Source organism: Pipra filicauda, unplaced genomic scaffold (assembly GCF_003945595.2).
Source record: "Pipra filicauda isolate LSUMZ 115617 unplaced genomic scaffold, ASM394559v2 scaffold174_size2080704_pilon, whole genome shotgun sequence".
In the NCBI taxonomy this organism is placed as follows: Eukaryota; Metazoa; Chordata; class Aves; order Passeriformes; family Pipridae; genus Pipra; species Pipra filicauda.
The window spans coordinates 1,284,298-1,311,189 of NW_024104262.1; the positions used below are offsets into that span (position 1 = coordinate 1,284,298).

At 37.1% G+C, this 26,892-nt stretch overlaps 1 protein-coding gene across 3 annotated transcripts in view; it reads right to left on the reverse strand.

Moving 5' to 3' along the window:
* Positions 1–671: 671 nt before the first annotated feature.
* Positions 672–26,892, reverse strand: part of ELOVL7 (ELOVL fatty acid elongase 7) — a 55,778-nt gene continuing 29,557 nt past the window's right edge. For all 3 annotated transcript variants that reach the window (XM_039379756.1, XM_027723532.2, XM_027723531.2), the window contains exons 2-8: positions 11,851–11,944; positions 9,715–9,905; positions 8,077–8,157; positions 7,464–7,520; positions 5,653–5,758; positions 3,220–3,356; positions 672–1,789 (exon numbers count right to left, since the gene is read on the reverse strand). In XM_039379756.1, coding sequence (XP_039235690.1) covers positions 1,586–1,789; positions 3,220–3,356; positions 5,653–5,758; positions 7,464–7,520; positions 8,077–8,157; positions 9,715–9,905; positions 11,851–11,914 — 840 coding nt within the window. In that variant the 5' untranslated portion in view covers positions 11,915–11,944 and the 3' untranslated portion in view covers positions 672–1,585. The remainder of the gene's footprint in view (positions 1,790–3,219; positions 3,357–5,652; positions 5,759–7,463; positions 7,521–8,076; positions 8,158–9,714; positions 9,906–11,850; positions 11,945–26,892) is intronic.

Below are 26,892 nucleotides of genomic sequence, written 5' to 3' on the forward strand. Positions count from 1 at the left end.
AAATATAAACTTTTTTTTTAATTTTTTTTATAAAGAAGACTCAATGTAATCTCAAAAAAAACATTTGCAACTCATGCCTATGATAAAGTTTTAATTCTTTTAGTATTTATAATGCACCATAAAAGTCAATAAAATAAAAGTGTTCAGGTAACAAAAGTTGTTCCCTCGGTATTGTACAAGAGGGAGGCTATTAAAACCTGCCTCAAAGCTTTGAGTATTTGAAAATCCCACAGACCTGATCAAGCACAAAGCAAATATTGCAAGCTTCTTTTCTTTAGTGTTAAACATAATAGAAAACAGTACTTTTAAAGGTAACATTAATTTAAACACCTTTAACTCCTCATTTGCAGGTCTGTTGTGTGCATCAATCCTTTAATAAATTCACGCAGTACAAATGCAACTTACATACAACAGCTAGTTCCTTTAACTTCTATACATGTGTGACCCTAACCTGGGTCTGCCTAGCCATGGAAATAAAACATACTCGTTAATTCCACACAGATTGGAGTCATGCCCAGTCACCACTGCCTGACCCACTCTCAGAAGCCAGAGAATGTCACATATTTTTTTTGCCCGGTTCTGGACAAAGTAACTGATGCTATTAATGGAATAACTTTAACCTTGAGTTGATAAGAACAAGCAATTATAATAATGAAAAAAAACAACACAAACTCTTTCTAGGCATGTATTTCAATAGATAATGGAAATGGAAGAGAGTAGAGCACAGTACAATCATGTCAGGCAACATTCAAGCTTCAATCAAAAAAATTCCTTTTTTTAATTTTATTTAAGTGCTAAGATTTTGGCTATTACAAGACTCAGTAATCCCCTTACCCCCTCCCACAAACAGCATATGCTATCAATATAAAATATATCCATAGATACATTGAATAATAAGTATATTAGGCTACTACAGTGAACAAATCAGTAAGATGTTTTGATCACTACAAGATCGCTACAAGACAATTCAGATAATCCCCATATTAGTAGCTTTCCAACATTTACGATAATGTCCAACTGAGTAGAACATGAAATGAATTAAGTTCTCTTAGTAAAAGACAGTGTATCGAAAAATCTGATCTTCAAATGAAACACCATGCCTTGACAGATCAACACACAATCCTTCCTTTAAAGTAATACAGTTTATAAACAGATATAACAATGTTTATGTATTGACTATATTAATAAGCTTTAAACAGTACTTACTGAAGATTCTTTTAATGCTGCTGACAGTCTCAGCAGCTTACAACATTAAGGTGAAGTGATTTTTATCCCCCTCAGTGTTCAAAGTACTCAGTACTTTTCATGCACATTTTAATGTTCCTAATTATTATCTTTATTTTCATGCATTTCCTAGATAGATATCATCTATCCTCTTTTTTTTTTTCAGAGATCCACAGTGATCCCCTCAGCCCCCATATTCTGAATCTCAAATAACTTACGGTAAAAATACAAATTCTGTTCTGGAAGAAAACATACAAAATATACACCAGGTAGTGTGCGCACCTAAATATCTTGATTGTCAAGTAGTGCAAGTTTCCGCTTTGATGTATATACTTTTTGGTTTTAGAGAAAAGAATTTGTTTTACTGATCTTTGTGGATCCCATTTCTTGCCATTTTTGGTAGTCTTTGTCCCTTCGTGTAAGCGTGGTACCAGAAGTGCAGAAACAAGACTAAAAACATAGAGCCATACAGCCAAATAATAAACATGAAAATTGGATACTGGTACGGACAATCATCCATGATGTAGATTTGTCCTATATGAACTGTAATCATAATAAACTGGACCTGGAGGGAAAAGGTGAAGAAAAGAAGTACTTTTTAAATAAATGACAGACTTACTATAGAAGTTTAAAAAAATTCAGCATAACTTGTATGCAGAAAAACAGATAGGAGGCATGGAGCCAGGGTAAAGTGGGGAGCAACAGGGACACCAACACAACTTCTTAATATGACAGAGATCACCTTTACAGCCCCTCTCCAAAAACCTTACTCCACTGAAAAACAGTTTTACAGAGAAAAGGCAGAAAAGTCCTGGGACAAATTGAATTACAAGCAGCACAGAGAAACTCATAGCAGGAGAATGAGATTCTACCCTGGCCAGTTCAGAGAAGAAGGAAGGAGGCAAACAGTGTTTCACCAGTGACAAATGGGAGGTTCCTTTAGAGAAATTAGCCGGGGGGGGGGGGGGGGGGGGGGGGGGGGGGGGGGGAAGAAAGGGCAACCATTACAGGGCTTGGGAATATGAATTCCCACCTTCCCTGCACACTAGCATGTGACAAAAAAGTATTCCACATGAACTCCAAGTTAATAGTCCACTGGTAGTGCCTCCAAGACAAAAAGACTGAGTTATAAATATTCAAGCTACACTGTTCAGAGTTGCACATGGTTACATGAACTATTCTATTAACATCAGCCCTAGGTGCAAGCAGACAGGGTGCTCCTTTCCCTCCTCCATTAGCATCCTTGCTCATGATAAGCAAATTGTTTAGCCAGGAGCTGAATTTCGAAAATCCAGCTGTTAAAAAACACGGGCATCAAAAAATCACCCAGAACCATAACCTTTCAAAAGTGATATAAAACTGATAAACACAGTGTAATTACTACAGGAGCATTTTGTAATGCTCTGGGGTAAAGAGAGGACCCTGACATTAGCTCAGCTGGTTAGAGCATGGTGCTACTAACACCAAGATTGTGGGTTTGATCCCAGTGTGGGCCATTCATTTAAGAGTTGGACTCCATGAGCCTTGTGGGTCTCTTCCAACTCAGATTATTCTTTGATTCAGTGACTAAATTCTCTAAACATAAACACTTTCTACGAAAGAACAGACATGAAATTCAAAAGAAATATTTTTCCCTTTCCTCACTACTAGTTACATATGTATTCTGTACATTGATTGTATTTTCTTGGTATAAACTTACGTTTTAATAATTTTTATACAAGTAATGAGTTTTGTAAGTATATTTACCAAGTATTGCATAACTGAAAAGCTCATGTGTCTACACCATTCTTATAGTGAATGCTGAAGTCAGCAGATTTAAGTATATAACTGGAGAGCTCACACCTTTTGTTTTCCTCAATTAAAACATAAATCTTGTACCAACTGTAACCTACACACATGAACATAAATAACTAAAAGTACAAATTTATTGCATTAAGTCTGTGTCAGCCACAATCACATTTTTGAGAGTTGTATCTGTCAAAAGCAGTTACTCACAAGTTGTATAGTTGTCATGTACTTTTTCCACCACAAATATTTATGGTAGGCTGGTCCCAAAGAACAGATTCCATAATAAGTATACATGACAACATGGACAATACAGTTCAACAAAGCATGAAATGTTCCCAAACCACCTGTAGAAAAACAAAACATAGTAGTATTGCATCAGGTATTTAAAAAGCCACCTCAGGTCCTAGCAGATATTTTGAGTAAGAGTAGGAAAAACATGTACCAAAAAAACTAGATTTTAACTAATCCTCAAGGTATTTAACCTGAATTGGGTTGATATCAGTTCTGAGGGATATCAGTTTGCTGTCTCAGAAACAGCTTCAGCATGTCAATGAATGCAAAAAGTTAGAGCTAAAAGTGATCCAAGAAGCAGTAGACAGCAAAGTATACTTTTAAGAGAAATATGAACATGAAACTACTGAGCATAAAAGAAAAAATTACATAAAAGGAAAGATTTAGTGAGGGAAAAGAGTGCTATTTTCCCATTAAGAATCATTCCAATTAAAAATAAAACATTTTGTGTTTTTAGTAGCTCACACTACTCTTCCAGCTTGATAGAGCATAACTCCTCCAGCTGTGATTGCAAACTTTCTTTGAAACTTAACTATTTGTATTTTCTAAAATAATTTGAGTGTTCTTACAGTTCAAACATACATACTTTTTTTGGCTTGCACAGTGAATATTCAGAAGAAAAAATAAATAGTTAAAGCAGAGAAAAAAAGAAAAGAACAACCTAATCAACAGTGCAAAAACATGCTCCAAAAAGCAACACTATACTAAGCACCATGTTACAATTCTCTATTTATATCCGATCCCAGAATCAGCATCTCCATCCAAACCTATTGTTTTTTTTAAAAACAGGTTGAAAACTTGATAGATGTTGCTATTCAGAAAGACAAACACTGATGAAACTGAATACAAGGTAATCATCAGCAGGACTGAAATTCTTGAAAAAATTTTAAGTTATCAAACAGAAAAATACTTAGAAAGGTAAGTGTAAAGATAAGCAATAGAGTTTTTGGAGTAAACACAGCTCTGCATGAATATGAGAAACTATTTCTAGCAGAGAACAAAACAATTCTTGCACACTTTGCTGGAAGTATTTGTCAAGTTATCATATGGGAAATTTGAATCTTATGCAAAATCAGAAGCCTGTAGCTGGTATACTGATCCAACATCCAGATAAAAGGTAGAAAGTTAATCACCTATTAAATGGAAAATTTTCAAGGTTGAAGAGGAGGGACAGCTATTTGCTGCAGGTTTTCTTTTGCAAACCTATTAACACACTGAGGTGTATGCTGAGAAAACTACTCACAATTAACTTAATACCAGTTACTCAGAAATATTTGAGAATTACACAGTCAATTCACCAGTTTCCTAATAACAGAAACTCAACAAATGCAGTAGTTATACACTAGTAAAAGCTGCACACTGGACAGATTCAATAGATCCCATCTGCACATTTTCTGGACTACTTCAAGGTCTTGGTTTTGTATTCATAAAACAGACTCTAACAGATCAGATTAATAAGCAATGGTTCTCTTCATCAATCCATCACCAATGTTCTGGGACAAAAAAATCCAAAATACGCTGTCAGGAAACATAAGGGAATAAACATGTATAACCCCCTCCATTTCTCAGTAAAAGCTCCTAAAAAGGCCTAAACTGTCCCAGAAATTGACTAATAATTGACTGTGTATTTCTCCACTCTGTTCTTATCAGACTATTGTCATGGCAAGCTGTATTTATTAGTGGTGCATACTAATAATATAACATAAGAAGATGCATGCAGAGATACACAGAGCAGAAAAGGAGAAAGTGAAGGTAGGTTGGTAGTGGACAAAGAATTTTAATTCCGTACAATTCAAATACGTTTCTTTAATAAAGAAAGTCTAGAAAAATATTTCTGTAGCTTTGTGAAAGCCAAAATATTATATGTAAATAAACCCCATTCACACTACCTAAAGCCAGTAAAAGTAACTGCAACAAAGACTGAATAATTTTTCAAGCAGAGTCCCCCCCCCAACTCAGTTCTAACATTTCAGGAGGACAAACGGTTTTGAAGTAGTTTCGACAGTTATTTGCCTCATGTATCTCCTCCAGCACTTCTGATTTTACAATCACTTGCCTTTTTCATGTAATAATGCTTTTTGCTTATATACAGCTCTCTCCTCTGCATCTTTTCCCCCCATAAGAAATCAGCACTGCACAAAATGCTGTCAAATAGGAAAAATGAGTAGTCCCCAACCTTTCAAATAATTATGGTGATCTCAGTTGTTCCATAAAATACTGCAGAAATCTAAATTTAAAAACACGGATGTTTGCAAGATGTTTAATTCTGTTCTTCTTTTTTTGTCTACCATAGTTAACTTTTACTACCAGAAGATATGTTCAACTCAAACTCAACTCTCTCTCCACTACCTGCAGCAAATTTGACTCCAAACCACCAGGTCCATGGCATGATGGAATGATGAAAGACATGCAGGAATGTAACTTGGTTGTTTTTCTTACGCAGCACAAAAAATATCTGAAACAGATTTTTAATGAACAGGATGTTACAGAAAATAATCAAGCCCAACATACTTAAAGAAAACTGTATGTATCAGTGCTGGTTGCTCACAACTATACATTTAAGAGTACTTTCAAATTGCAGTCTTGGGAGAAGAAGGAAAACTGAAAGTCTAGATATGCAGATTAGTTTTCAAAAAAAATTAAAACCAGTATGTAAAATCCACCTGAGAAGCCAGTGCAAGCTTTGAAATGAAATGTTCAAGGCTGAGCCATCACCTACATGTGCAACAAGAGTGTAAGATGGACTTGGTTGGATTGAGAAGTCTTTAGAAGCACCAGATTTTAAATCCTCTGAACTATTAATGAAATGCCATTTGAGAAAATTAACTGAAGGATTAGCAACAGATAGAGATAGTAGAAAATAATAGAGAAATAGCACTTTATTATGAACATTGAACAAGCCACCCTTGGAAAACAGCAAAACTGGACAGAGTATATGTAGGTACACTTAACTGATATTGATAGGCCACATTTTAAAGGACAGACATTGAGGGAAGTGTTAAGGGAAGACAGAGGAAGAAAACTCTGTAAAGAGAAGTCAGGTCATGCAAAGAGTAGTATCAGATGGCAAGCAAATAAACACAGAAAAGAAGTCTAGTTTGCTGGGGAAAACATTTGGAATCAGCAGATTTAAATACAGCTAAGAAATTACTTTTGCAATAAAAGCAAAAAGCTGATGAAAAACAGGTACCTAGTTGTGTGGATTCAAACAAAGTAAAATAAAAAAAAAACCTTCAGGCTCAAGACTAATTAAAAAGGAGCACTCTAACCTGTGGGGAATAAAGGCAAATAGAGGAACGAGCTTGTCGGGATTTTCCAGTTTTAGCATTCCTGACCCTTCCATTACCATTCCATTTGGTTTAATCAGTAAGATCTTCCAGTGTTGCATCATGAGCATTTGTAGAATGAAAGTCAGATGGCTAACTTTGCTCAAAGAGTGTAGAACATCCTCACTGTTCATGAGTCAATTCCTGAACCACCACTATCGGTAGCAAATAGAACTGCAGATGATTTCAGCACTCGGAAGCTGGTTTGAAAATATCTAAGCCAATCCTACATGATGTCAGTCTTGGAAAGAGAGAAAGGCAGATGACTGCTGATGGTAAGCAAGGTCTGCATTCTGCTTCAATGCATTGCTGTTCAGACTTTCTTTGCAAAAGGGTAGAGTGTCAGCCTGACATCAAACACCTCCATAATCATGACCCCTCAAGGCAATCCCAGAAATTTAGAGAAGGTAGGTATGGCAATTTTGTGCTGTATTCAGAGCTGATGATGATAATATTCTGAATGAAAAAGATAAAATCTGAATATGATATGAAAAAATATATTCACTATAATCACCTCTTTTTTATCTGCAGTGTTGAGACAAGCATTGCCATAGCATAACAGGTTAGTGTATTCAGCTGTTAAACAGGCAATTTATCTGGTCTTCCTAAATTTTTAAAGCTATATTCTCTCATTAATATTTTTCCTGATAATCAAGGAATGACAGTGTAATAGAACAATCAGATGAGTTAATAAGGGTAAACATCTGGATGGTATTCTAATGATTGAAGACTGGAGGACTAACTAAAAAGCAATTTATACCCCCAGTGCTCAACAGCACTGGTCCTTCTACTGTGGAAACATCACTATTTCTTTTATTAGGCTAAAGTACTTACAGTATCTAATAATTCAATGAACTTGGAAAAGAAGTAAAGCCAACAAGTTCGCACCATCTGCAAGAGTACAAAAAAAAACCCCTGTCAAATCATAATAGTCATAAACAAAATTAAGCAGCTGCAGGACAAATAAATATATATAGGAAAGTAAATAAATATATAAAGGAAAGCATCGGGTTAAGTGGTGTCCCAAAGCTGACAGAAATATTTAAGTGTATGGTTTTTTTGGTTTTTCTTTAAAAACACAAAACATTTTTAAATCCTGAAGGAATTTTAAAACCAAGAAGAACAAGCAACAAATTCATTGGCTCTTTCTTTGTCCCAACCAACCAACCCCTCCAGTTATCTCACATGCTCTACATTATGTAAAAGGGCATTTCCACATAGTGCATTTCACTCTACAGCAGTGCATTCAAAAAAAGCAGGCTGTTCAAAAAGCATTTCTAAAAATAAAGTCAGTGCATAACAAGACTACTTTGAACGACCTGATCTAGAAGAAGATGTCCTTGCTCATGGCATGGAGGTTGGAACTAGAGGATCTTCAAGGTCACTTCCAACCCAAACCATTCTATGGTTCTCTGATAATAATTCAGCTTTGTGTTTGGCAACTTACCCTTAGAGCTGTTGGTGACCTTGAGTAGTCAACAATATCACACCGGAACGAGTACCCTGTGGCCCAACCCGACATAAGAAACTGGAGCAAAGAAAAGGGAAAGGGCAAAAATTTACTTCCTTTGAAAAATTCATTAATTTTGGATTATTTTTGCAAACACTAAGCAGGAGAGGAAAAACAATATTAAAAACATGTCAAATAAGTTACTTTGTCAATCATCTACCTCTGCGTGGGATAACTACCACAAAATCCTTTGCTGTTGCAGATTAATGAATTCCTCACTCCAAGACCACACCTGTAGACAGGAATTTTCTTCCTACACTCATTATTTCAGCATTAGTAACTGAAGAGGAGAAACAGCTTCACCTCAAAACTAATGCTAAAAACCAACTGTGTAAATCAGACCACAAAACCATAGCTAACCATCTTAATACTGAAAAGAATCCAACACAGCATCTTAATACTCTAACGAAATTAGCACTATAAAAAACTATAATTGCTAATTATCATTAAAGACAAGGAACAAATCCATATGCAGAATACATATTTAATATCATAGTTTCTAAAATTTTTCCTTAGTTAAACTGAGTGATTCAGTTGGTCTTTCAGTGATAAAAGTGATGAGAAGCTACAATAAGAACACACACATGACCAAAGGACTGTATGTACCAAATATCATTTAATCTTTTCTCTTTGAATATATTAAATAATATATATAATATAATAATATAATAAATCTATTTGGACATGAGCAACATTATTAATATTACACTTGGCTCATTCCACTGCCAGCTCCTATGACTACTGTATTTTATATCTGTTTATAAAGTGCTTCTCATCATCACTATCCTCTCACGCATGCTAAGAGGTTCAACTCCCTTAACAAATGCAGGAGTTTAGTCTTTTTAACTTCCTAAAAGAACTGGTTGCTTAAAGAAAATAAGTTCTGGAACACCACCAAGACAGCACAGTACTAACTCACCCACCAAATTACTTGGTTCCAAAGAGGGAAAGAATCAGCTTCTTGGTGACTACCAGACAATAGCAGAAATTCAATCTGTTACACTCTGTCCATGATTCTTTCATGAAATTGTAACATGGAAGTCTTGATAGCAGACTAATTGAATACTGTGGTAATGTCAGACACTAACAGAAGTTTTTTGGGTTTTTTTTTTTGTTTGATTGTTTCTTTGTGGGGGTTTTGGGGGGTTTTTTTTGAGGATTATAACCAAAACGGGAACGAAATTTTAAAAGGAAGTTTGGCAATTTTTCAAAGTGATGTTTAAATAGCAAAAGCATCTTACCCACCACTTTCCACACTGCAATCATATCACAAAGTAGCTGTTGCTGCACTGCCTTTAGAGTGGTTCGAAGAAATGTCAAGTAGTTCATTGTAACTCCTGATGACATTCATGCAAATTGATCTACAAGAAACATGTACTACCAATTTGGCACAATAATCTGAATTTTTTCAAGAATCACTAGTTTAGCATACTGCTTGGAGGAATATAATTACAACCATCGGAATAATATTTTTTTGATAACTGCAGAGTGGGAGTTATCTTAATAGACTTATTAAAAGTTAGTAGATAGAGACATGAAATATATAAATACATTACAACCAAAAGTAGCACTTACTTCATAAGTCATATATAAAGAGAGGACTACCACACTAAAATTGTAAAAGGTCATTATCTGCCTGAGTTCAAAAGGTTTTTTATTTTCCATGAGTTTGGGTCCCAAGGAAGTGACAAAATAAATGTAGGTTCCAATGATAAAGGTTGTTGGAAAAGGTGAAGACATGAGTGGCCAGCCTTCCAGTCTTGGATCTAGAGGGGGAGGAGAGAAAAAATTAAATCGGATGTCTACAGTACTTATTAAAACAGTTACAGAAAAGTATTTAATTCCTAATGGTTTATGTTTTCCTGTCAAACCAATCATGTTTCAGAGTCTATTCACCTCAAATCCATACTGACTGGATAATAAGATTGAGGACCTGTATGTTTCAATGCTTTTTTTCTGCATCAATACTTCACAGATAATGAAAAGGAGACAGAATCATGAGTGATGTGACCTTCTGTCTCTACAGTACCATAAAAAACACACTTTCATATTAGAAGGAAGTTGTAATATATCAAGCAAGTATTGCGTGTTCCTTTCCAGTTATCCCAGAGAGATATATTGCAGAGACACCTCCTTATATGCACACCTCATTCCCTCTCCCTACAGCTGAGGCTGGCAGGCATTCCATCCAAGCATCACCATGACTCCACTGAACCCTTCTGGGGTTCATCACCAAGTCCCAGCTCAGCAAAGACTTCCACATTTCTCCATAAGCAGGAGAACTGACACAAGCTTCATGTATTTTTTTAAATTTTTATTTGATTTGACTTTTATATACCGACTTCAGGAAGATTTGTTTCAGAATGATCCCAAACTTAAATACTGACTCAGTAAACTGCTGTTTTCATGGCTTGCTGCTGTATTTCAAGAGTGAAATTATACTATTGCAATTTTTGTCAAGTGTAATTCATAGGCAAACACTTTAAGACGGCAAATTTTCAACTCACAGCATTCAAGCAACCTATCACCCATGAGACCCTCTGATGTGGTTTACAGCCACTGGAAGTGTAAAAACAGATTGAGGAGGAAAGCACATTATAATGCTGCTCACAGTTTGTAATGTGCCAGTGCTGCTGCTCACAGACCAACAAGGACTGTGAACCACAGCGCTCGGCATCTGCCTCTGTGCACTGCAAGAGAATCACCAGCTCTTTACAACTGACTGCTCTTTCTACATCCACTCTTGCACTGCTCCTACCAAACCTTTCCTATTGTTCTTCCCAGCTTGATCCTGAGGAAACCATGTTCCACCACTAACAGTGTGCTACCAAATGCCAAATGTAAGCACTGGTGGGCAGGGAGACAAGGAACTCATGTTCTGAAGTCATGGACACTGCAGCAGAAACACTTCCTTCATCATCCAGCTCCATCCCAATCCATTTCACCTCACCAGCCATACTGATTAAACTCCCTTCTTGTTTGCATGCTGTGCTTTTAAAGAACAAGAGAAAAGGTGCTCAGCTATGCTGAAAAAGATAATCAGTAATCTTATCTATCAAACTTCAACCGCTTCTCAAATTTTTCCCAGGAATCGGCTAATTCCTGTCACTATGTGATTACTGCAGTAAGAAACACTGAGATAGATGGGTCTTAACTCCAAAATTGAGATATTCTGTCAGTTTTTGGTAAACATACAGAACAACAATATAAAATCAAGGCTTGTTTAATATCCCTTACTAGCTGCAACAAGAAACTGACATTCCTTTTCAAAATAGAGCTGTGACAGAGTTAATTACTCTGAGGATTAATTTCAAAACACTGAAACTTACCAGACTTTGTTAGTTTTTTTCACTTTGCAAAAGCAAAATACAGTAACACCATGAGCCTGCATTAATTAACCCATAAAATCCAATTGTTTGATATTGAAAAAGAGTTAAAACTTTATATTCAGCAGCACAGGAGAAATGTAAACTATATATTTAGGCAAGCCAATAACACAGAAAAATCACTGTCTGCACTTTATTTACTGAGAGTTCATACTCACAAACTACCTAAGTTTTGCTTATTTCCTATTTTAAAATGCAGAAATAGTTTGCAATGTCAAAAGGTAACTGGCAAGTTTTACAAAAATTTATAGGATGACAAAGCTATTTTTAAGTTGGTCAACAGCACGTTGCTATTCAAAATTATTGGCAGATTTAAATTACTCACCAGCATCTTTAATCCATTCATCATAGAGTAGTACAGCCTTTGAAGTCAGATTGCTAAGGGCCATTTTCACTTGATAAAGATTTTATGATGCTGCCTGCAGGAAAACAAACCAAAACAGAAATATGGATTTCTGTCAATAAAACAGAGATCAGTAAAGTTTTATGGAAAATATTTTCAAGAAACAGAATAGTGAAAAACAGAGAGGGCTAACAGAGCACCACATGTGAAATACAGATCAGGAAGCGTTAGCTGACCACATCCCACTATCCTTGGGTCTAATTTATAGCTGAGCTGTTATCCACGACAATATGATTTTGCAATCTATACATACAAACCAGGTGCTTACGTGCCATAAAGTTTATCTCGAGAAACCATGCTGTGGTTAACCATTACAGTTAAGGGACAAATATGAATGAACAGTAGATACTTAAATTCATTTTTATTACCATCTCCACTTAAAGTCCAAGTCACTGATATGTGGAGTTCAGCTTTGCAGCATTTATTATTGAAAAATAATATTAATTTTCTAAGAAGTATTTCTAAGGTAGGTGGGAAGGAGAAAACCTACCAATATGTCAGCATATTCCTTTTAAATACAATAATTAGCTATGTTATAATTAGTGTGCAAATCCCACTCTGACGAATCAACTGTTTCCACATCAGGATAGTGGAATGTCACAGTACAAGTGGTAATATCATTAACTCACAAAAATTATCCAGCACCTCCACTCTGCATGCAGCACCTCCCACATATGTAAAATTTTTCCAAGTATGCTTATATGAATACTCTTTTTTTTCTCCACCATGAAGTACTTACCAGCTCTTCCCTTGTCTCATCCCCTCTAGAAAATACCTTTTAAAAACTCCAGCACATTTAAAGGGTGTCTCTCCTATTCCCACTGAGTGTCTCACTTTACTATACAATTTCTCTCCATAACCCTGAGCAATCTTCACACTATATTCACCTTTATTAGTTCAGGCTGCACCACACCTTGATAACAAGCTCCCTTCCTCTGGCAGCCCTTCTGCATCTCCTCCAGGCTAACCAGCTGCAGGTTTGGAGAGCTGGTTCTGCCCTCAAGATCATAATGCATCCTCACGTCTTCCCATTATCATCTTCTCATTTGTTCTCACCATAACAGTTCTGAAAAATAATATCACCCACATCTCCACTTCTACAAGTTCCTGTTCACTGCCATTTCACAGGAGTTTTTAGCCATTATACCCACCCTTCATCACAAGATCCAACACAGATAAGACTACCTTCATTAGAGTTCATTTGATCTACTTTGTCCCAGTTCTCGTTTTGCTACCCACTTGTTTCCCTGCTTGCAATTCTGTCCTATGCCCCTGAATATCTGAAACCACTATCAATTTCACATTTGGAAAATATTCCCTCTGCAAGTCTCTTTGAAGTTCACATTTTCTAGAAGTATCATCCTCCAGTATCAGCATTTCCCAACTCAACGTCATTGCCTTTGTGCTGACCATTTTCACATACCCTACACTCATATTACAATGTTTGCTTCAAAGATCTATATTTATAAAGATGCTTGCAAGATCGGAAGTAGGGGGCATCCTCTTCCTTTTCTAATGGAAACCAAAAGGGTCCTCTTCCATTTGGCACTAGCAATCAAATGATCGAAAAGATTTTATGGTTACAGGCGAACTATAAATATTATTGCCATCTTGCTCCATAAGCCACACTATTGATGACATCAAAAATGCATAAATTCAACCCTGTCTTGAACACCAGGTACTTTAGACTGCCCAACTGTGACAGCCAGGCAATTCAGCTGTAACTGGTGCTGAGGAGGAAGCATTAATAAAACCTTTACTTCATAAATAATCACTGTAATTAAATGTTTAGACTGATTACCTAAAAAAGTTATCCTTTTAGTCCAGTATTCTTTCCATTTCAGATGTACTAGAACAGTCTATCCAGAGACAAGGCATTGCAAACTAAAGGTATTTCATTCAGCAGTTACAGTAAAATTCTACCAAAGCCTACAGACACCTTGTGCACAGTATGGCTCAGTTTTTCAACAAATATATTCAGTGAATACAAATAATCACATTATATTTAACTGGTTCTTCAATAAGAAAAATAGTTTACTGATTTTACTGCTACTCATGCTAGTTTTCCCACCCTCATACTACTGGAACTCAGACTGGTTAGTTCAACATGTTGACCAAGACTAAAGTTATACAAGTATCTACTTCTTAAAAACATGTTCTCAAAAATTCAGAAAATTCAGTGTAGATGTTGGCTCTAAATTAATTGGCATTTAATATTGCCATTTACCTTGTTCCACCTCTCCTGAGCCCCCACCTCTCCTGCAACTCCACTTGCAGCTCCTCTCCCTTTAAAACATTCCACAAGAGCTAAGACAGCAAAGGCTCCAAGCCTTCAAGGTTCATTTTCTGTTCATAGCCAAGCAAGATACAACTGCAGTTGCCAAAGTTATTCGGAAAGTTCAATAACTATACTTGAGAGAAGGATGTACCAGGCAGAAATCAGCCACACAATAGTGACTGATCAATTAATCTGAACCTAAAAGTAAGCAAAATTTAGTAAGTTAAACCCAATTATTTTAAGAGTAGAAATAAAGTGTGCAAGAAAGACCATGCTGTTCAAAACTTTCCTATGGTTAAAAGATTTAAAACCAACTTTCATATATGACATTATTACTTTGCTTTCAATGTGCTTTAACTAGCTACTTTCTTAACTAGCTACTCAGTTTTCCTTTGTAAATCCATTTCTATGAACAATAGTTTACATTAATGTTAGGTTTTGAGGATAAGTTGTTTGTTTACAACCTACAAAAGTAGGGTTAATGGCAGCATGGAAGATATTTTGCCTTATCCTTTTACATGTAGTTCACAAGCAAATTCATATGCACTGGAAAATAACACGATCAAGGCTTGGTTTTGTTGTTTGTTTTTTTTTTTTAATAGAAGAGTTCAAAAACGAAAACCACATACCCACACACAAGATAAACAACTTGCTTGTGCTTCACCAAGAAAAAACAAACCATTTTTGAAAGACTGTTTTTTTTATAGTACAGCTGTTGTTAAGAAGTAACTTATAATGCTTTGACCATAATACAATCTTCCAAAAAGTTTGGCAGTTTTGAAGGCTACAGAACTTCTAAATGCGAGACTGGAAAGAGTTTGCCTGAAGGGACAAAGACTTGGGGCCAGAGAAGGCCATTTGTTAAATACACAGCTTTAGTTCTTCATGCTATAAACTCATCTGCCCATTAAGCATTTGTACAGCCACAGTTCAGTCAGGAAAATGTACATTTGGTTTACATACCTGCTAAAGTACTTACAGAATCAGCACATCAGCACTTTTATTTCCAATGTTCCACTTTGTGCTCATGTCAAAATTGTGCCATAAAATGCACAGCTGAGTGTCTACTTTGTAGCAAACCCTCTCAATATTAGGTAAGTCACATTAGCAAACTCATTTTCAAAATTAGGTTATTTTAAATGACATATTGCAAGCTACTTACATAAATTTAAAAATGCAGTCATATAAGTAGTCTGCCCACCTTGAAAAGTTTTAAATAACATAAAGTCAGTCCTCTCAAACACGTGCATTTGAAAAACAAGCACCAAAATCACCTCAAAAACATATTCAAGGTACTCAGCTCTTCAAAAGAAATAAGCGCATTTTCTGGTTTTGTCAATGGAGATAATATTGTGCACCTAGGTTCCAGCCAGCTGTACTAGCACAATTTCTGAAGATATCTTTAAACAAATGTGCCCTCCACCGCTTCAAAAATAGGAGGTATGAGGCAAAAGAGAAAAAGGGCTATGTTAAAAGAGCAAAGTAACTTGCTGTCCTCTGGTCCCCTGCAGCTCAGCAGACAGGTGGATAAGCCCACTAATTGCAGCTGAGTTTAAGCATACAGCTTGGCAGAACCAATTTCAAGTCAGACCATTACCTTTACTGGGAAGGCAAGGGCAGATTAGATCATTTACAGCAACCAGAAATGCCACAGATACTACAGCAAACTATATGAGAATGTTTGATGATGAAAAGTGGTAAGGAAAGAAGTTGTTGGAAGTGCTCAAGTTCAGTCAGCTCATAAAACTATTAGTGATTTTTGTAACGGGAATTACTGGTATGCTTCAAACATTTCTTATTTCTAAATGAGAACAAGAAGTTTCTCACATTCCTTTGCTTAACCCACATGAAAGATATTTGCCATTCTTGATGCTCATTTATTCCCCCTACATAGTTTTTTAATAATAAAACAGATATAAAGATTTTACAACAATTGTTTTATGTTGGCAGCTACTGAACAAAACAAGTACACAAAAGAACTTGACAAAAAAACAAGCAAAATTAAACAATCTAATGTGAGCTGTCACTCCAGAACACAAATTTTATCTCAGTGTGAACTAAAAACACTTAGTATTAAGACTTTACATTAGAGAGCAAAGCCACTTTTACAGAGATCCTTTAGCAAAAGGCTGCAGATTAAGACAATAGAGTACAGACTTCAGTGGTCTAATTTCCAACCAAGGTAGGTCCCAAAAGCAATGGTTCTGGAACATCAACCCTGGCCTGACAAGCCAGTGGTGATAGGAGGATCCTCCACCCTGCAGAGCCCACTGGAAGAGGGGGAGAGCATACAGAAAGCACTGACCCACACAGCTCTGATTTCAAAATTATAGCTTAAGAAATGGCAATAATACTGGCTTACATGTTCAGGCACAATTATGAAACTTTCACATTTCAGAATGACTTTGTATACTGTTGTTAATTCTTCTCTTGAAGTTCAGAAGATAATTAAATTAGGACGTTTCACAGATGGTATCTTAAGCTTTACCTGGGAAATACCAGCTCTGCCCTTCCTATTTCCCAGGGCTGTGTGTTACATAATTGCAGTTATTTTAACTACATTACTCCCTCATGTCACATGGCAAGCAACTACAAACTGCCTATTACAATACATGGATTACTCACATTCTGCAACAAAGTTTTAAACTTTAGGTGGGTGTCACCTGTTGTTATGGATTTTGCTGAGAGAAGTTTCTGTCACCTTTACTATCCTTTATGCCTTGTCTCAGTCACCCAGCCCAGTTTTGGAAAGGTTCATCTCACAAGTTTGCCACATCCTGCTTAGCATTAGGTGGCCTTTCCCTTTTTGATAATATTGTTTGTAAACACTGCCCCTTTTAGGTGGCAGTGGACATCCTAAAAACAGATGAGAGGCTTAGAAACTATATTAGAATGTCTACTTATACAATTCCTCATTGGAACTATTCAATAAGAGATCTAATACTTATCTCATGTAGTCACCCTTACTGAATTTTTTACATAGTATACCTCCCTATTTAATCTTTTGCTTTTTAAACGAGCATCAAATCTGTCATTCGTCTGTGTGAATAAAGTACTCTAAGTAGAAGAACTAGTGAAAAAAAGTTTAATTGCAATCACACTTTAGATGGTTTTCTGCCCTTCTAATGGATTTCCCATTCTGCTGCTGTGTAAAATAAAGACCAATTCGTATTTTCTTCCACAGCTGCCTATAAATTGTTAATAGAGCAGATATTGCAGACTTCACAGCAAAGCTGAACACTAACAATAGGCAAAGAAAAGTCCCTTCTTATGGGAACTATTTCAGGAGTACAGCCTTGTTTTGTACCCAATTCCTAACCAGAATGATATGGGCATTCCGCTGGATTACATACACTGATCCAATTGCCAGTCGCTGAACGAGGAAGGCCCACTGTACAATCCTACTAGAATCACTGCCAATGGGGCTGGTCCTCTAACAGCTGCAGGGTAAGTCACAGCAGCTCGCCAACCCAAATGAAAGCTTAAGCTTTTGAGAAAGAAAAAAAAAAAAAAACAAACATTCCTCAGCCAACTCAGACTTCAAAGGCTGAATAGGCCTTTGCAAAGGAAATATTAAGACATACAAACTGGAATGCCACAGGCAGAGAGAAAAGTGGGAGTAACAGCTCTGTCATAGATCCCTTCAAGCTGATAGTGAAATGCAGGGAGTACACAAGATCATCAGGTAGGGAGGACACAAGATCATCATGTCCAATCCTGCCTACTCATAGACAATCATGTACTAGATCTGTAGTCAGGAACCTTACACATTCCTCCTCAACAAATCACCAGTCTATCTACAACAAACCACAAGGGACACTCTATAAGATGAGAACCGAAGCCACAAAAATTGCATGTGCTACAGCAAGGCAGGAAAAGATCTGACAATACCAGTATCTCAAATGCATCACCTAAGGTTGCAGAGATGAAGGTGAGAGTGATTCTGGGGACTAATCTCCTACATCACATAGAAAGACTTATCAAGTCTAAATAGTCCCTGTAATCATAGCCTGGAAGGATGTTTCTTTATAAGTCTGAACTCAGTTATTTGTTTAACTCAAGTATAAAACTCCAGGCAGATGCCTGAAAAGGTTCTGAGTTTCACTTAGGAAGTGAGCAGTATGGGCATCAGTGTATCTTCCTCAGTTTTCTCTCCCCATAGTTCCAAAGTTTCAGAGAAAAGCAAAAACATATGCAGGAGAGAAGTTCCTAGGATTTTAACTTGTGCTCCTCTGCCTTTACCAAAAACTCTTTACTTGAGCATTTAAATGTCACCCATCCTTCAGCCAATTAGTGTCACCTGCCTACTGCTCTGCTGCAGTGAGTGTCTCCTGCACTCAGCTTAGGACAGAAGTTCTTCTCATTGTTTCCCCAGTGCGTGACTTGCACTTGGCTCCTTTAAGTTTCATTCCAACTCAGTGACATCAGCTCACGGTCACCTAGTCCTGCCTACATGGCGAGTCCTGTGGCACGACAACTTTCACTTAGATGGTTCTTAATGCAACTTCACTTCCATTAGATTACCCTTATCAAAAGCCTTTGGCAAAGTATTGATTTGGCCCAAAGTAATTGGGTCATATGATCTCAGGTTAATATCCTCCTTACCCAAAGAACTTGGACTCTTCCTTTTTCCTCCTTACTTATTAAGCAATAAGAAAACTTTCTGCAGCATTTCAGTTTTTCTTTAAAGATCAGATCAATTAAGCTTTGGATCACTTTAAACAGACACTCTCAAAACAAGAACCAGGCCTAGACAGCAGTAACACATTCTAGTACTTTCAGCCATGCTAACTCATACTGCTCCCTGCTCACTCATCTACAAGCCAACATCTTCATAATATGCTGAGCTTTCACCCATTCTGTTTGTTTTTCCTCTATGGTAGAGACAGTTCTGATAAGGGTATGTAAGAATTATTTACAGCTGTGGTGTTTCTAAAGTGTATACATACACATTTTTAGTAACCAAGCAAACCAGAATATAAAATTCTGTACTAAAGTAGAGGAGTAAGGCCTGTTACATACACTGCAAAGGTAACACAGGGTGGGCTTTTTAAGCTGCTTAGGAAGCACATTATTTTTAATATCCAATCTTAAAAAGGGAGAGGGAGTACAAGTGTTAACTAAATACTTTGAATGGAAGGGATCAAAGACATCTAATGTCCCAGACTGTTTCCCTGCTTTAGCAGCAAGCTGAGTCACTGAGTTGGCTCCATTGTATCATCTATCCTGATTAACAGTTAAGAGTCAATGCATATGAGTTAACTGTGTATCAGAATCTCATACATCCAATTAATTATGATACCTTGGCTACCAAGGACTTAGTTTGTGTTTACACATCTCTTAGAATAACAATTACTTAAACTGATGATAAATAGTCACAGTGGGGGTCACTCCGTGGAAGCTAAAGAGAAATGCAGAGCTAGACTTCAGCTTCCAGAGAAGACTCCTTAAAACAAAGGAGAACAGGACTTGTCACATAGGTAACATCTTGCTGATCTAGCCAATAACAATGGGAAAAAAAGCAGAGAAGCCTTTTTAACTTCCAAGACATCTCAAAACCAAACAATCAATGGCAATGTACCTGTGGCCATCCAACACTAGAGAAAAATAAATACAGAAAAATTAGACCATAATTTCCACCAGCGGTAGACAAAGACAGGTAGATGTTGCTATGTTTTGTAACATGAAAATACATGCGAAAAAAGTTTCATAGGAAGAGGAGATGGAAAAAAAATATATAATTACCTTAAGAACACATTATTCAACCTAAGACAGAAGAGATAAGCAAGTAAAGTGAAAAATATTCATAATTATCAAAGGAAGAGGTATTTTTCCACAGGCACATATATAGCATACATTCAGCTACTGTCATTGTAGTTGCCATAGCAAAACAACATTGCAAAGTCACTGCCATTTCATAGAATTTTTATTGTACCAGCTGTAACCTTGCTGGGCTCAGAATACTGGTAAGAAGTAACACCGACAACACTCATGCAGAGTTGCAACATAATATTTCTTCACACTTTAATGTAGCAATTTACAATAGCTGAACTGCTCTCCCACCATTCTCTCATGCTGATGTGAGCTAATTTGCTTTACCATTGTCTCCCACTGCCTTGCACTTGCTTAACCTACCCACTCTCTGGGTCCTGGGCCGATATCCCAGGCAGCAAAATAATGCATTTCTTTCTGCTCTGATTTTGCTTGCATTGCAGTAGGCAGGCATAAATTTTAAAGGCAGCTGACCTAGAATTGACACCCTCCCCTTCCTCCCCCCTCTTTTTAAGCTACCATGCAGCATAGTGGACATGCTGCTGAGTATTGTAAGCATCAGCAACTGCACCCTCCCTAGGAGGCTCTTCCAAGAGAGAGTGGGAACCAGCTGTGCTAGCATCTTTTGCAGTGACCCACACACCAGAGTCATGAACTTGGGAAGCGTGACACAGGCAGCAGCCACACAGTGAGAGGTGATAGCAGAATTTCAGGGTGACAAAAACCACTTTAAAGGAAATCTGTTCTACGCATTTTTAAACTAAAGTTCTAGAACACTCCTCCTACCCACGGAAGCATTCTGACAGTATCATTAAAAAAGCTGCTGCTTCGAAGTCCAGTCTTGGCACACATGTTTTTTGGAGCGCTCCAGGAAGCAACTGCACTGCCACATCCTAAATCTTTCCAGTCTCGAGCTGGTGATTTGTACAGCTGGAGCTGGAAGTTTCAAATCACTGAGGGATACGCAATGAGATATGTAGGACTTAGGTTTTGGGGGTTTGCTGTTGTTGTTTAAATTAACATTCTTCAGCATGATGAAAGGTCTGGTTAATCACTATGAAAGACATTCATGAGTATTAGTATTAGGCAACCCACAAAGGTACATTATACCATTGTTTGGAGACTCAGGCCTCTCAGTCAGAACAACTAAACAGAGCAGAAAAACCATGTATATATTTCTAACTCTTCCTGACACTACAGTTTTTTCTCCTGCATCACAAAGAAAATCTCCACTTAAAAAAAATATAAGTAATTAGTTTACACTTGACCAAAGTTACTGTGGAGGTGAACTACAGTTTCAGACATTGAGAAGAGGTGGAAAAGCCAGATATTCCCCAGTAAGTGTTTGTTGTACTCTGTACTCAATGGAGGAATCCCAAAGGGATGGCAAATGGACAGCAAAAAGACATCTGAAGTTTAGGAACAGCTGAAGGAAAAGCCACTCGTGAAGTCATTTGTAGTCAAAGCCACTTGCATTGTGCTTATACTTTGAATCCAGAGATAAATACATGGAAATTAGTAAATTATAAAACCCCATTTGATTCTATTTGAAATTAGAATAAGCTTTTGAGTACCACTCAAGCCATCTTGCATATTGCTTACACTACTTGTTTGAAGGTTCTACAGTACCATTTCCTTTTGAGATGACTCACCCACTGGAGACTGATCCAGTTTGACAGAGGTTGGGCACACAGGATGAACGCAAGAATGGGAGCACCTTTGCTTTGACACAGTACTAGCAGCAGTTCCAAAAATACTCTTTTCCACTTGTATGCAGATACCCTTTTAAGGACTATAGAAGTGCTGGACTTTCAAAGAGTTCTTGCAACAGTCTGGGGGTCAGAACTCAACAAACAGTATGAAAACGAATATTCATAGCTGCCTATAAGCATTAGAGCGAGGAAACATCCGGACATGGTGACCCAGAGCAGACAAAGGCCTACGGAGACTAATGAAAAAGGTTGCCTGGGCAGAGCAATGCTGCATGGACAATATTCAGAGGACAATCTAATCTCAACAGCTTACATGAAAACAAAACTATCCATCATCACCTAAAAACATTAAATGTCTTGATTAACAAAAGTGCTTATCAAGATTTTTTTAAACCAGATCTTGTTATAAAAATCCAACATTAAAAATATATCAGTTTTTCATTCAAATTCCAAGAAATCAACATGCAGGAGTTTGCATAACAAAATGCAAAGTACAGGTTGATATTATGGGCAAAGATACATTAATTACAAGAAACAGTTGTAAAGGTTTACTTTTGCTCCAGATTTAGTTAGCTAGACTTAAATTCCTTTGCTAATAGGAATTTTTAAAAGTCTCCATTATTTTGCATTTTCTGGAAGCTCAAGAATAGCATATAAAGCAGTATTATGCAGGCTGTGAGTTTGTGACAGTAGAGCATTTTTAAATCAGCTTAAAACACAAAGTGGTAACTTCAAAGAGTAGCAGAATGAAACAACACATTCATGCACAGCTCTAATCATATGTGTGTTTTCAGGATTTTCCATCTTCTATCAGTATTTTCCACTACTACAGTAGGATGCAGTTTTTACCATCTTTCCAAGCATTCAGAGACCACCCAAGACCACAAGACATCTCTGCAGTTTAAAATAGAACAGGTCATCCAGACAGCATGTAGGGACAAACCAGCTATGTCTGTTCAAGACAATTGCATTTTCTTTTTCTTTTTTTGATCCTGAAAGATTGCCAAATACAAATAGCTAAGAAAAAAAAAATCGCAACAACAAAGTGCATTAGGCAATGGACATGCAACATCAGAATAACACAGGGGACAATAATACTTCCAACGCAGAAGCTTGGCAAGCAGCAGAGTACTCAGCCCAGTACTAATGTTCCTGTAAAACACCAGTATACTAGAAACAGACAAGTGTCTAATAGTCTACTGAGCATACAACAGCAGTAAAACAGAAGAAAACTGGACTGTCTCTAAGACAAAAGAAAATTAGACTCATATAGTTATGCCTTTAACTTATCAAAACAGTCAGGCAGTATTTTTGATATAGAGGTTTCAGTGCTTTGCAGAAGAGGTCAGTGTGTTTGTATGGAGTACTCAGTCCCCAGAGAAAAAGGGGCATGTTTTCTACCAGTTAACACAGTTGTGAGCAAAACCAAAGTGCTGGGTGCCACTTCAATATTCAGTTACCACGCAAAACTAGAAGGCCACACACCCCTTTCTGAACCTAAAGCAACACCGGAGCCCTCATCACAAAATGCTTCACAAGTATCGTGACTTGCCTCCACTCTTTTCCTTCTACCTCACTTCAGGATGACTTTATTGCTCACTCTTATAAGAGTTTGCTTTCACCCACATTCCTTGTCTTACGTATACATTATACAGCTGCAGGTTCATCCAGCTGACCATATCCAAAAAGTGTGGTGCTTTCCCACTCACTGGAATGGAAGATTGAATCTCTTCCCACTGCAGTCATCTCAGAGAATGAGCCAGGGTTATATAATTTCACCATTTCTAAAAGCGACTCCCTTGCTTATCACAAAAGTCTGTACAGATTCAATCAAGTTTTGTCTGATGCTTCAGCACCTTGCACGAAAGCAACTGATGAAAAGCCACACTTCCCAAGGACCTCTACAGGATATAAGCAAGAACATCGGATTGCACTATTGCCACACCCCAAGAGGCAATTTTCCATCCCATATTTTTAACTTCAATTCAAGTGGGGTATATAAGCTTTTCAGTTTAAAAATAAAGTAGCAATCTCATTTCAAAAGACTGGGAAAAACTCCAGAGCAAACCAGAACTCAGTATGGTCCAGTCCACATTCAGGAACCTTTCTCCACAACTTTCTGATTGATCAAGTGGACTTCCGCAATTGATCAAGTGGACCAGTTCAGTTTATGAAAAGCAGTTTCAGGATAATCTGAAATTCAGTTGGGGAATATTTCACCCCACAAGATTTCAAGCAGTTACTAAAGGACTAGCTGAAGAGATGCACAGAGAGCTCCAACAGCACCTGTGTTTTGCATTCCCTCCTCCTGACCTTCTTTCTTCTACAAAATCTAAGAGTTATGTTCATCCTTAGAAGTTAAAATAAGTGAACTTCCTGAACATCAGAGCTAGGCATGAAGCTATTTACAGCCTTGCCTTACAGTTTTATCCCTTTTTTGTGTAAAAAGAAACTCAAGCAAGCTCCTTAACAACCTGACTTGGCACAGAACAAAAGGTGCTACAGAAACAATGTTGTTGGCACAAGAGTAATAATGCAAGAGACCAAAGGAATTAATAACTATAACAAGGTTTTTGAACAGTGCATCTCACAAGTAGTTTTATGAAAGGTTTCATTTCAAAGTTGACATTGAACACTTGAGTTTACTCCATCGGCCTCTTGGCTTTTGTAGACAGTATGTTCTACAATTCTCATTCACAAGAGACTAGGGTGGACAGAGCACCTCCAAAGTTCATTACAACAATTTCACTAAGTTTGTCAGATCCTGTACAGAATGTACAGGTAAAGATTAAAACGTGAATCTTTCATATCAGCACTGAGCAAACAAGCCACAGAACTCCAACTACAAAAGCGATAAAGAATGTATTTAATCCTGATTTTTTTTAACTGTACATCTAAACAAAAACAAAAGGGATTCTAGTGGATGTTATAAACACAAATACTGTAAAACATACTATTCATTTGCAATATACCTGAATCTAAGTCATTTTCACATGTACAGAAGGAAACATTGCCAACTGCCTCTGAACAGACTACAGTCATTTTCATGCTGCCCATCCCCATTTAATCATGGCACATGGTAAACAAATACTGCAGTATTTACTTAGCAGAGTAAGTGAGTATATCTGACCAATAACCCTGATAATCTTGGTGCTTCAGCCAATATCTTTTCATGAAAAACAATACAAAAAAATTTGCCAGAATGAAACAGTTGAAAATACTAGCTGTGAAATCTTAAAAAAAAAAAAATCTGATACATTTGATAAATACCACATTTCAAAACTTAACTAAAGAGAAAGAATTCCTATGCCCCAATGCCCACTAAAAAAGAAAAAAAAAAAAAAATCTTTTCTCCTCCACCAGTGACAAAATGTCTAAATGAAGAATTTTATCCCTCCCAGTCACCTGACACTCTGCTCAGGTACATATCAAAAAATTCAGCTTCAACTACTGGAAGCAATTTCCAGGCACATCAATTTCTAACAGATCAGGCAAAACCAAACTTAAAAAAAAAAAATCTACTTGCCACCTCAACTAACTTTCCTGAAAGAAAGAACACAGTGAACCATTCCCATACTCTAAAAGCTTACAGAGAACTACTGAATCAGGTTTTTGTGACTTTGCTTTAAGTCATTTCAGGACTGATGATACAATGCAAATTATTTCCAAATCAACAAACTGATCTTTGTGAGTCAGACTGCAGCAAGAGTCGCTCTCTTCTTTTGTTAGAAAACAAAGAATAAAAGGAATAGAGTAAGCTATATTTTTATCTCAGGCATAGTAATAAACCCTGAAAGCCATCACTGGGATAGGAGCATTCTCTTGAATTCCAGTCCATGAGATGCCTCTTGAAACTTAGCAGCTTTTTGCACTCTACATGCTATTTCTTCGCACAAAGTTTTGCAGTGCACCATACAAAGTCACACTCACATTCACACACAGTCAGTGAGGCGCTGCTTTAAAGACTTTGAATAGAGGCTTCAGGCATCAGGTCCAATGTGCAAGGCACCGTATCAATATAAAAGATAATCCAAACTACAAAGAATTCACAATACAGTTAAACGCAGGCAGGTAGCAGGTAGGATTTCATAAAGCTGCTACAAGCAGCTTCTCTTGAGCATAGCCTGCTCAAGCAGAGCAAGTCTGGCTGTTTACAGGGTAAGTTTGCAATTTTAAGAGCACTTTTAATAGCAGCAATGTAATTTTAATCAACCTCTCTCCCCACTACTCATACCTGCTCCTATGTCACCCTTGACTCCTGCTGGAACAACCATTTTTCTGGCTGCATAATAAAACAAATTGGGAAACAAACACAGGGTGAGAGAGGCAGCCTCACAGAAATGCTAAGGTATTTTTTAACTTAGATCAGTTCCTCAGTGCTTTTCAGCAGCAGCCTTCACCAAGACTTATGCCAACACAAAAGTGACACAAAAAGTATGTGGAATAAACAAATGCCAGTGAAACTAAAACATCAGCCTAAGCTGGTATCACGGGAGATAAGAGTCGATGTTCATTGCTTTTACTGTGACAAGTAATACAGTCCTGACAGTTAAAAGGGGTAATCTGAATACAATTGCTCCTAGCAAATAAGATGATTCATAGAGTTTACTGACATCTATATGTGTCTTCCTTGTGACACCTGTGCCTCTCCACAGGTGAAACCCAGAGTTTGCTTTGAGCTGGATAGCCTTTACAAGTAGTTTTTAAGAGACTAGATTTGTGTGCTACCTCAGGATTTTGAAGTTAAGTGCTACTGAAATCCAGTTCCTCAGACTCTCATCCAGACCCAAGAGAACAACAAGACACTTAAATCAGTGCTGCTGTAAGCTGAGTATTCTTCTCATATCACTGAATTCATGAACTACTTGAAGGTCTTTTCTAGTCAACATCTTCAGTGATAAATTGCTGTGTGTAACCATCATAAGCAGATAGAGCAAAAATAGCAAAATACACGCAGAAGAAAAAAGATATACATTGACAGACACGTTGAAAGTATTTTACTATATGAATTCAGTAAAAATAGACAAAAAATAAAAGAGCCCCATTCAGTATTTCCATGTCAATTCTCAGCATTAAACACTGAAAACAAAGATAAGTAAAGAAAAGAGACACTTGAGTTGTTCTGGTAAACTTCAGTGTAAACGTACGTATTTAATTTCTGCTGAAATAATTTTTTACTTTTTGGATTTCAACTAAGTAGCA